At 44.2% G+C, this 11,026-nt stretch overlaps 2 protein-coding genes and 1 non-coding gene across 3 annotated transcripts; all 3 read right to left on the reverse strand.

The window, feature by feature from the left end:
• Nucleotides 1–201: 201 nt before the first annotated feature.
• LOC148380767 (glycine--tRNA ligase-like) lies at nucleotides 202–4,674 on the reverse strand. Its single transcript, XM_088363573.1, has 17 exons — nucleotides 4,493–4,674; nucleotides 3,947–4,048; nucleotides 3,730–3,832; nucleotides 3,527–3,668; nucleotides 3,373–3,461; nucleotides 3,016–3,092; nucleotides 2,788–2,933; nucleotides 2,553–2,702; nucleotides 2,308–2,470; nucleotides 2,012–2,176; nucleotides 1,835–1,943; nucleotides 1,562–1,706; nucleotides 1,355–1,440; nucleotides 1,161–1,270; nucleotides 989–1,082; nucleotides 674–864; nucleotides 202–549 (listed from the first exon to the last, which is right to left on the reverse strand). The coding sequence occupies exons 1-17, from the start codon at nucleotides 4,535–4,537 to the stop codon at nucleotides 436–438; spliced, it is 2,031 nt and encodes a 676-aa protein (XP_088219699.1). The 5' UTR covers nucleotides 4,538–4,674; the 3' UTR covers nucleotides 202–435.
• A 420-nt stretch (nucleotides 4,675–5,094) lies between these two features.
• On the reverse strand, nucleotides 5,095–9,701 carry LOC148380768 (glycine--tRNA ligase-like). The gene is made up of 17 exons (XM_088363569.1): nucleotides 9,387–9,701; nucleotides 8,688–8,789; nucleotides 8,523–8,625; nucleotides 8,316–8,457; nucleotides 7,978–8,066; nucleotides 7,774–7,850; nucleotides 7,568–7,713; nucleotides 7,346–7,495; nucleotides 7,078–7,240; nucleotides 6,851–7,015; nucleotides 6,672–6,780; nucleotides 6,449–6,593; nucleotides 6,289–6,374; nucleotides 6,106–6,215; nucleotides 5,937–6,030; nucleotides 5,593–5,783; nucleotides 5,095–5,513 (listed from the first exon to the last, which is right to left on the reverse strand). The coding sequence occupies exons 1-17, from the start codon at nucleotides 9,639–9,641 to the stop codon at nucleotides 5,388–5,390; spliced, it is 2,253 nt and encodes a 750-aa protein (XP_088219695.1). The 5' UTR covers nucleotides 9,642–9,701; the 3' UTR covers nucleotides 5,095–5,387.
• LOC148380769 (small nucleolar RNA SNORA84) lies at nucleotides 8,136–8,270 on the reverse strand. Its single transcript, XR_015854739.1, has one exon. It is a non-coding gene; the product is annotated as a small nucleolar RNA SNORA84 (small nucleolar RNA).
• Nucleotides 9,702–11,026: the final 1,325 nt, after the last annotated feature.

Consider the following 11,026-nt stretch of genomic DNA (forward strand, 5'->3'; position numbering starts at 1 on the left):
TACATACACACACACACAAACAATGAAATAAAATGGAGGCTATGCTATTTTCCATGTTCCTAATGGCCACAGCTGTTTTGGGACAGTAAGCCTGTTGCAATTTTGAGCCATGTCCATGCTCAGCATTCTGCACATGGGTGTCACACAACAACAACACAATACAGTGAAAATAGATGCACAACTCAAATCCAGGACACTGGGTAAAAGAACTACGAGTCATTTATTAGAACAAGGCTGGAGGTGTAAAAAATAATGTTTTGTGTCACAGCTATTGTTGCACTTCCATTTAGGAATTGTCAAGTTTTGTGGAATTAGTAACGTGCCACGGGGGACAGCTAGTGGTAAGTATTCAGTACACATCCTTATATTTCTCTACTAGTCCTTTAAAAAATATGTTATGGCTCCTCAAGAAGGATTTTCCCTGAATAATGCTGGTTACTCCTTCTTGCTGGTCTCCTGTCCTTCAAAGAGTGGGTACTTGACCTCCAGCTGAGGCCAAGTGGACACACCGTTGGCCAGCGACCAAATCACACCCGGCAAAGCGTCCACCTGCACCACCATTGGATTTATTATTAATATGACATCACAATATGCTGCTACGAAGAGTGAAGATCTACAAATTCAAGGTGTGTATGAGATGCTTTGAAATCTATTTTAAGTCACATTGATGTACCTCGACACGGATTTGTCTCATGGAGTCACGGTCCCTCAGGGTGGCGGTGTGTGGCGTCTTGTTGACGGTGTCGAAGTCTACGGTGACACCGAACGCCACGCCGATCTCATCGGAGCGAGCGTAGCGTCTCCCGATGGATCCAGATGAATCGTCCACCTTGTGAGACACCCCCTTCCGGGTCAACGCCTCAGCTGATGAGGACAAAAAACTGCATGAGTGAGGTTAGTATATTTAAATGGAGTGTACCTTTATTACCAGTAGGTGTCAGTGTTGTGCACATTAACCTTTCAACATGGAAGAATGCGGTGAACTTACACAGTTGTTGGACAAAAGGTGTGAATTCCTGGTTTTGGCTCAGAGGAAGGATGCAGCATTTGTACGGGGACACAGTGGCAGGGAAACTGAAATACTACAAAACAAATCAATGATATTGAATTAAAACTAACAATTGAAACAAGGATCAACGACAAATGTTTGTGGTCCTCACCGTTCTCTGTTCGTCTCCTTGCCGCGTATGGAAGCAGTGCTCAAAGATGGAGTACATGATTCTGCCGATGCCGAAGGACGGCTCAATGACGTTGGGGACGATCTCCTCAACTGCGAGCAATTGTTTGAATTGAATCGGAAGTGTAACGATGGACCGTGAAACCATACTTGGCATTTTCATTCATCTTTTTTTACCATGTAATGTTTTCTGGAATCTCTTGATGGCGACCATGTCTTTGGAAAGCTTGAACGTTTTGCCCTCTGTTGACAGGCTGAACTCTCTGCATAAGTAATTGAAAAAAAGATTCAAGGGGAAGGTTAATTATGAACATCCCGTTAGGGTGTGCACACTTGTGCAACTCCATTTTCTCAGCTTATTTCTGCTAAAAAATGACCAATTACCCGCTTTGGTTGAGCCGCTTCTCCTGGTCGCCAATAAAGCATTCGTCGCACGCGTCCAGATACTCGAAGATCAGCTTGGCGTCTTTTTTGTACGCTGCTCCGATGGCGCCTCTGTTGGGCTCGAACTTCACTACGTTGACCACCTTGTGTTGACTCATTAAGGAATAACCAAGAACTTCCCAGAGCGGTCATGTTGATCTACTTTAATCACTAGCACCTTATTTTGTCTCAATTGGGTAAAAACTCGATTTAATTGGATGAGCAGTCAGGATATGGGTTCTTTGAGGGGCTTCTCCGCCACAAGGGGCACCTTGGTGGCTCGCGAGTGACACGACAGGTCATAGCACGAGCGATCGGCGCACCCGACGATCTCGATCCAACCCTGAAGAAAGATGAAAAAGAAAATCAGCCGTCACGGTTGAAACCAGAGCGGAAAGAATATCGACTTACGTAAGAAGTTTTGGACTCGGCGTCCCAGCAGTCGCAGGCGTAGTGAGCCATCTCGTTCTCCATGTGCTGACGGAAGCGCACTTTGTCTTTGCTAAGACCGACTTTGAGCAGGTACAAATAGATCCTGCCGATGAAGTAGCCCAGCACGGAGTTGTTGATGATCCCCTGAATGATCAAAATGATGCTGAATTATAATTGAAAAAGTTTGCATAACCGAAACCTAATATAGTGGACTCACCAACAAATGGATGATTTATTTATTATTTATTATTTTTCAACATCTAAACTTTTCCTACCTGCTCCACAGCATCTCCGAGCCTCATGATCTGTGCCGACTGGCCGCTGGTCTGAGCCTTGGAGGAGTACAACAGGATATCCAGGTCGGCCACGTTTGAGAATTTGGGGTGGACCTTCTCGTTGGGGTCCACAAAGTGCTCGATCTCAGCCATGGTGAATTCTCTACATTGTAAAGGTACATTTTTACTCGATTTAGTCCGACCATAAAATGAAGCAAGTGAGGCAAACGGCAAAGTTTTCTAACCTGACGCGGATGAGTCCGGAGCGAGGCGAGATCTCGTTCCTGAATGAGTTTCCGATCTGAGCGGCGCCAAAGGGAAGCTTTCCCTGGTTGAACTCCAGCAGTCGCTTGAAGTTGAGGAACATGCCCTGAGCCGTTTCTGGCCTCAGATAGCTGCCAAGACAAAAAAAAAAGCAGATTCATCTATAGCAAACGACTTCCATGTTTTCTTTTAGCATGATTAAATCTGCAGTAGTACCCAGGAGTGTTGCCTCCTGGCCCAATGGAGGTCTGGAACATGAGGTTGAAGGAGATAGGAGAGGTGAGGTCATTGCCCGTGGAGGGAGACTTGACGTTGTACTTGACGAACAGATTGCCCAACTCCTGCTGAGTGTAGTTGTCCATCTAGCGCACATCCATAAGAACAGGACATGATTGGCACGGAACAGGATATGACATCATCTCGGCATCCCTTGCATGAACCCACCTGGGTGATCACGTCCTCCATCTCCGCCACCTTCTCAGGGGTACACGTCTCGTTGGACATGACTTTCTTTAAATGGGCTGTGGACAGCAGAGACAGTTTTTGATCAAATAATGTTCTAGATCAAACCTGGTTTAATGTAACATGAGTACTTTGTCAAATCTCACTAACACACATCTTGAAAAAAATCCTAACACACCAGAAAGACAAGATACAGCTTACAAATTTAAATTCCAGCCACGCCCACCCTACATATGTGTGACCCAGTAAAGCAAGTAAAAACCTGTCGTCAGGTTCTCGTTTGTAAAAAATTTGAAAAATTGCACTGATGACTAAAAAAAAAAAAAATGCTGTGATCACCTTTAAGGAGATGATCAGCACGAAAGCATTCTCCCGTCCTGGAGTCCTTCACCATGTAATCAGCAAATTTATCCACGTGGCCCGACGTCCTGATTGAGAAAATACATTTATTAATATTCAGTTGTTTTTTTAAAAGGGGGTAGAGTGGGCTCACTTGAGGACGGGTTCAGGGGTGAGCATGGTGCAATCGATCTCCAGGATCTGCTCCTCCTGGATGAAGTGCTGCCTCCAAACTTGCAGGATGTTGTTCTTCAAGGCGCAGCCCACCGGCCCAAAGTCGTACAGGCCGGCCACACCTGAACAAAGAAATTTTACTTACCTTATACAAGCTTTTACGCTAATATCGATTTATCCTACCTCCATATATGGCAAAAGACTGATCGTAGAAAAATCTCCTCTTTAAGGTGTCGTCCATCTTTACCCTGTCAACAACGTCATCTTTGGATTGTAAAGAAAGCTCCTGGAAGTGGTGAGATAAGATGAGAGTAGTTTCATTATTACTGTGACAAGGGAGCGGCTTTGTTAAGCAAAAGTGAAAGCCAAATACAATGGAACAAAGACGTAGACATTGTACCTTCATCTCCAAAGTTCTCTTCCGGGCTTTCAGCTCTGTGACTGCCTGGTTCACCTCCAACTCAGGGGCTCCTTGCTCCTTAAGCTGGGCCACCAAATTGCCCTGAAATGAACACAATGTTATTATTATTGTTATTATTATTATTAAGAACACCGAATGTTATTATTATATTTCAGTAAAAAGAGAGTATGATTTTTTTTTTTATTCAAAAACAGCACTGAGGTGTTTTAACAATATACAATTGACAATATAGCTTTTGTGAAAACGCCAGAATAAAAAATAAAAAAAGACTTTTGAGAGTCACCTTTACCACACAAAGGTGGGAGGTTGTGAGTTTGAAACAGGAAATTTAACTTTTTATTTCAAATAACGTAATGTAAAATACATCCATGCAAACTACTATTAAGCATATTCACTGGGCTTTATTTTAACTGAGTCTGTGACAAAAAATATCCATTTGGATTTTGTTCATAGAAAAATCAACATTAAATCAAAAGTGATCATAGCCACGCCCAACTTAGTTTCCATCCGTCCAAAATAACTGACCTGCTCGCGCACAGCCTCCCGCAAAGGTGCCAAAGTTTGTTCCATGTCGCCACGTAATAGCGTGCAGAAAAAGCCGCTTGTGAGTGTTTGTTCTCCCCGCTACCCGCAGCCAGCTGTGCGGGTTGTTTTCTCCTCGGCTCTCCCTTATTCCTCTCCGGCCTGGCCCAGCCCAGCAGGAGGAGCTTGTAGTGCATGCCTCTGCTTCTCAGACTACGAGTGATGTCTGAAACCAAGGCTTAGAGTTGCATCATCCAAACTCGAGCAAGCCAGTTTTTCTAAGAATGTGTCCAAGTGACCTACTGAAGGCCCCAACCCTGCACATTTTTTCAAATTGTGCAAAACATGACTGTTGCACAAATGGGGCTGGAATACCTCTGCAATAGTTTTTCCTTGCTTAATTTTTATACATGTATCAAATTCCCCTCAGATCCTGCTTTTAAATTGGTACTTTTTTTTTTTTTGCAGCCATTACAATTCAATCTATTGCATTCAAATCTTTTATATTGCATTACCCCTTGCACTAAATAGTTTATATGTATATTTTAATCTTATGGCCTATGTCAGCCTTATAGATCACAAATGAGAAAACGTTGCAAATGGTATGCAGATGTCCAGTAAGTGCTGGCTGTTTTTTTATTGAGAGATTTAAATATCTCAATCTGGTCAGCCTGAAAAGCAGAACAACAGCAGTCTTTCCTTCTGTCAAAGACGCAACCTGATGCCAGTTTCTCCCTTTTGAAAACATGAGTGGTTGTCATACATGGTTGAAATGCAGCTCCTCCTTGTGGACGTGATCAGTAAAAGCTCATCGTGATGTTCTTCTGGTGATGCGAATGCAACAAAAGTCTGTGTCATATATTTTATTCCCTGCCAGCGGAAGAGAGAAAGAAGGACTTCATTCTTCCACAGCGTCCCTCTTGCTGGTCTCCTGTCCTTCGAAGATGGGATACTTGGTCTCCACTTCTGCCCAGGTTAGAGTGCCGTTCGCCAAATCCCGAATGATCACGGGCAGCTCGCTCACCTGGAAAAAAAAAACAATTGTCATATAGTTTTTAAAAAGTGCATATGGGGACTGTCTGCCAATAAAACATGTACTGTACCTCGGCTCGGATTTGCCTCATTGAGTCTCTGTCCCTCAGGGTGGCGGTGTGTGGCGTCTTGTTGACGGTGTCAAAGTCGATGGTGATGCCAAACGCCACGCCAATTTCGTCTGTCCGGGCGTAGCGCCTCCCGATGGACCCCGCAGAGTCATCCACCTTATGGGACACGCCGTATCTGGTCATGGCCTCGGCTGAAAGGAGAGAAGAGACGTGAGCGGGTGCAGCCCAGCTTAAGGCAAGTAACATTTTTTAAGTCTGCTTGAAACTAAATTTAAAGACCCAAAATAGGCAAAACCACACTTTTTTAAAAAAATAGACATGTATTATTAAAAACCAATACTTACAGAGTTCTTTAACAAAAGGCACAAAATCCTGGTTTTGACTGAGTGGTAAAACAGAGCACTTGTATGGAGCAACGGTTGCTGGGAAGCTGAAGAACTGGGGGAGGGCGACAAGGGGTTGTATGAGTTCAAATGTGCACAAATTATTTTGTACGTAATTCCTTCTACTTACTGTCCTTTGCTCGTCGCCTTCCCGGACGTGGAAGGTGTGCTCAAAGATGGTGTACATGATCCTTCCGATACCAAACGATGGCTCAATGACATTGGGAATTACTTCTTCCACTGCAGGGGGAAAAAAATAAAAATAAATTAAGCACGCCTGCTCCCACAAGTGCCGCTTGACCTCAGTTCTTACCATGTAGCGTCTTCTGAAATCGCTTGATAGCCACCATGTCTTTGGTCAGTTGGAACGTCTTTCCCCCCACCTCGATGGTGAACTCTCTGCGGGATTCAAAAGAGTCTCTCGGCGTTCGAAGATCACCAACCTGTGAAATTCTCGAGCTTTTGCAACTCACCCGTTCTCGTTGAGGAGCTGCTCCTTTTCGGCAATGGAGCATTCGTCGCACGTGGCCAGGTGGTCCATAACCATCTTGGCGTCCTTCTTGTACGCCTTGCCGATGACTCCTTTGTTTGTCTCAAACTGGACGACGTTCACAACTTTGTGCGGCCGACATTAAGGAGGCGTTTCCAAAAGTGTGTGGCCCAGTAAAACACACAGAAAGGTGTTTTTGAAGGATATGGGTTCTTTAAGTGGCTTTTCTGCCACCAGGGGCACCTTGGTGGCTTGGGCGTGGCATTTCAGGTCAAAGCAGGAGCGGTCGGCGCACCCCACGATCTCGATCCAACCCTGCGAGGGATAAAGGTCACGTTTAGCGGAATTCGGTAAGACCAAGTTAAAACGTTGCACAGAAACGCACGTAGGAGGTTTTGGTTTCGGCATCCCAGCAGTCGCACGCGTAGTGGGCCATCTCGTTATCCATGTGCTGGCGGAAGCGAAGCTTGTCTTTGGCTATTCCGACTTTTGTGAGATAGAGGTAGATCCTACCGATGAAATATCCCAGGACGGAGTTATTGATCACACCCTTTAAGACAAGAAAGAGGGACATAAGTGCTATCCAATTGTCAACATGTCAATCTATCCTACCTGCTCCACAGCATCGCCGAGCCTCATGATGTGTGCAGACTGGCCGCTGGTTTGAGCCTTGGAGGAGTACAACAGGATATCCAGGTCGGCTACGTTTGAGAACTTGGGGTGGACTTTCTCACTGGGGTCCACAAAGTGCTCGATCTCAGCCATGGTGAACTCTCTGAAGGTACAATAATGATTTGTTCACATGAATACATGTACTGGAGGAAATGCATCACGAAAAATAGGTTGCTGTACCTACAGGGAAAAATTTGGACCCCCTCACCTGACGCGGATGAGTCCGGAGCGAGGCGAGATTTCATTCCTGAAGGAGTTTCCAATCTGAGCAGCAGCGAAAGGGAGCTTTCCTTGGTTGAACTCCAACAGTCGCTTGAAATTGAGGAAGATTCCCTGAGCGGTTTCAGGCCTCAGATAGCTACAAATCAAGACAACCATTAGTCTGCATTAACCCTAACCATTGTTGTTTTCTTTTCTTTTATTTTTGTACCCTGGCATGTTCCCTCCTGGTCCGATGGAGGTCTGGAACATGAGGTTGAAGGAGATGGGAGGTGTGAGGTCATTTCCTGTGGTGGGGGACTTGACGTTGTACTTGACGAAAAGGTCGGTCAGCTCTTGCTGGGTGTAGTTGTCCATCTGTCGAACATAATGTTAATTGTGTCATCCAAGGTAAATCCCTTAAGGTTCCGGTCGGACCTGCGTGATGACGTCCTCCATCTCGGCCTTCTTCTCAGCAGTACATTTCTTGTCAGCCATCATCTTCTGGAGGTGAGCTACAGAAGAAAACAATCCTTGAATACTATTCTGGTAAGTAATGGGCACATTTATAAATGACCATTTAGATCTGAAGAATGTTTTTTTTCACTATATATCATAAACCAAAGTCCACCAAAGGGTTACCTTTGAGAAGATGGTCCGCCCTGAAGCACTCGCCATTCTTGACATCTTTCACCATGTAGTCAGCAAACTTATCGACGTGTCCTGATGTCCTGTTGACAAACAAAAATGCTCAATACGTTTCCAGGTGCTACGATATGTTATACACAGTCATTTTTAAAGATTGTATCTGCAACCGGGCTATGGAAGTCTGCGATAATGACAGCTCCCATGCATGAAATTGCAGAGTCAATGTGCGCCTGTTAAAAATAACCCAAAGTCCAGCATTTCAGAGCTGACTCTAGGAACCACCAGGCGGAAAAAAAACACAAGCATAATGTGCACGAGTCATTTTGGCTCACTTAAGGACAGGCTCGGGGGTGAGCATGGTGCAGTCGATCTCCAGGATCTGCTCCTCCTGAATAAAGTGCTGCCTCCACGCCTGGAGGATGTTGTTCTTCAAGGCGCAGCCCACCGGCCCAAAGTCGTACAGGCCGCTCACACCTGAGAATCAATGCAGTTTAAAAAAAAAAAAAAAAAAAAAAAAGAACATGCAAGCTTTATCTTACCGCCATAGATGGCGAAGGCCTGGTCGTAGAAGAAACGCCTCTTCAGAGTGTCCTCCATCTTTGATCTGTCCACAATGTCGTCTTTGGGTTGCAACGCCAGCTCCTGCAGTCACAAGTTTGAGCTATTAATCCGCTTTAAGATTGCAGAGTGTTCAATTGTCGTACCTTGGCCTCCAAATTCCGCTTCCTTGCTTTGAGTTCAGCCACCGCTTTGGTAACGTCCACATCAGGAGCACCATCCTGCTTCATTTGCCGCACCAGATCGCCCTGCAAAAACAGACAGGTGGTATCTGGTAAGTGAGGCGCACACAGATCGAAAATGTTAAACCAAATAAATGCCAAATTTGATGACAAGTTTCTCTTTTTAAAATTGCTGTAGCTGTCAATCAGTATATATGGCGTCTCTCCCGTCTTTAAGATGCAGGTAAAAATATAATTTGCTTTTAAACCTCACTTATATTTTTACATATAAATAAAACTGATTCATTGGTTGACCTTTAAAAAAAAAAAAATCCAAATTGACTTGACAGATTTTAATCAAAAAGCCACTGTGGCATGTTTTGATGCAGCAAAATGTTTATGCAAAAAAAAAAAAAAGACAAACCAAAGCAAAAACTATTTTGAAATAATTTAATTTTTTTTATTAACTTCCCCATTTCTTGGGCCACACCCAGTTTAAAAAGCCTCAGCTGTGGCCGCGATTGAAACGTGGCAAAAGGGCGCAGACATGACTGCTTGTCGGGAGGGTTAGCATCGAGCTAGTAGGCAAAGCCCCATTCATTGCCTTGGGTGGACTGTCTTGGTCTGAAACTAAACGCAGCATCGCCATGAAAATATTTTACTCTACGTGTAAACTAATGTTACCTGTTCCTTGACTGCAAGCCTCAAGGGGGCAAGGATTTGCTCCATGTCGCCGTCCATTGTTCGTCCTTCCAGCCGCTGCTGCCACAGGCTCTTCTTCTTCTTCTTAGTGGAAAGGGGCGCTGACGTGGAAAAGGGCCGGTTCTGAAGGCGATCAAACCAAACACACCGGACCTGTAGCACCGAGCAGAGGGAGGGAATGTCGGGGGTGGTCCTCAGCAGCGCCGATGCAGCAGCCCTGCGGAGAAGAACCAGCATGGACAGCCAGTAATGCGAGAAGACAAGAATGATGAAATCGTTCTGCTGTGAAGTAAACGTTGTTTGCATACATTGCCCGCACTTTCGTCTCAGTTTAAAGGAAAAATCAAGCTAAATCACGCATCTGCAGATTCGCCAGAAATTAACTTGTTTTAATAGAATAGGAAAAAAAATAAAAATTGGTACTCGAGACTCTAGACAACTTACGTTTTTGAAAATATTGTCTTTATTTGGCTAGTTTCTTCGTCGGAATTACATGGGTGTTGTTAGGGTATTGTCCACTAGATGTCACTAGAACTGCATGTTTAAGGTGCAGCAACCGGAGGTCATTGATTTACAATGTAATTCTAATCAATCTGTAAATCAGAATGCGTGGTTGACTTCACCAAAAAACAGTTTTAAAAAAAACAAGCATTTTGAAGAAAGTTATAAAGGGGGGGGGGGGGGGCGTGCATGCGTGGATATTTTTATTACCCATCTAAGGAAGTTGGTGCAATCTTTTATGTAATCATGTCTTTACATTTAGTTTTCTTAGAAGGCTGCAGGAGAAGTTTTGTACAGAGTTAAACATTCAAGGCGTCTGCAAGCACGCCACATGTGCTTGGAGATAATGAGCCTGATCATCTGTGGTTTATCAAAGCAAATATCACAACCATATGTATCTTAATAATTCATCAATGTACGCAGGGCCACTTGCTTAGCTCAGAAAGAGTAGAGTCCAACTGGCTGTTAAAGGAATGACTCAGAAGTGAAACATTCAATCTTATCCTATAAAAGTGGAAGACATCAGGAAATAAATTCATCTAACAAAAGTGAAAGAAGTCAGAGTGCCTTATGTGTGTTCGAATGTTATTAGGCTAGCAGAGAAGTACTTCCTTTACTTTAAACATGATGGATAGATGGAACCTTCATTGTCCTGGAGTCAATTGCCCTGTCATATTTAAAAGTTGCACCATGTTACACATGAACGGTGAAAAACAGCACCAGCGTCCTCCATTAAAAGTTCAGGTGAGGTCAGTCAGGGCTGGGTGGGCCTGTGCGGCATTAAAGTGATAGACAGGGAAGGTGAACTTGGACGTTGTCCCTGCTGGCAAAGAACCAGGGAAGCACTTTGGACTTATTCTCCTCCACAAATGAACCTGCATGAATAATGTTTGTTAATCTGTATAGTAGGACGGACACTATAAGATGCATTCAATGCCATATTAGTAATATAGACATTTTTATGACAGCAACTGGGAGTTAATTTATTCATTTAATTATTATTTTTCTACCGATTTCTCTGAGGTTTTTACATAAAGATGTATACTGAAAGTATGCGTCGGTGTACCACGAGCCGCAGGTTGCGCACCCCTGTCATAGTATGGGGAGGGAGGGGGGGTTCC

The sequence above is a fragment of the Syngnathus floridae genome, chromosome 20 (genome assembly GCF_059516105.1).
Source record: "Syngnathus floridae isolate MCC-2025c chromosome 20, RoL_Sflo_1.0, whole genome shotgun sequence".
Taxonomy (NCBI): Eukaryota; Metazoa; Chordata; class Actinopteri; order Syngnathiformes; family Syngnathidae; genus Syngnathus; species Syngnathus floridae.

Coding starts and splice junctions, on each gene's coding strand:
- LOC148380768 (XM_088363569.1), bottom strand. CDS start 9,641: ATGCTGGTTCTTCTCCGCAGGGCTGCTGCATCGGCGCTGCTGAGGACC. Junction 7,714..7,773: donor TGGAGGACGTCATCACGCAG/GTCCGACCGGAA, acceptor TATGTTCGACAG/ATGGACAACTACACCCAGCA. Junction 7,016..7,077: donor TCGGCGATGCTGTGGAGCAG/GTAGGATAGATT, acceptor CTTGTCTTAAAG/GGTGTGATCAATAACTCCGT.
- LOC148380767 (XM_088363573.1), bottom strand. CDS start 4,537: ATGGAACAAACTTTGGCACCTTTGCGGGAGGCTGTGCGCGAGCAG. Junction 3,833..3,946: donor AGAGAACTTTGGAGATGAAG/GTACAATGTCTA, acceptor CACCACTTCCAG/GAGCTTTCTTTACAATCCAA. Junction 2,703..2,787: donor CCAGGAGGCAACACTCCTGG/GTACTACTGCAG, acceptor TTGTCTTGGCAG/CTATCTGAGGCCAGAAACGG.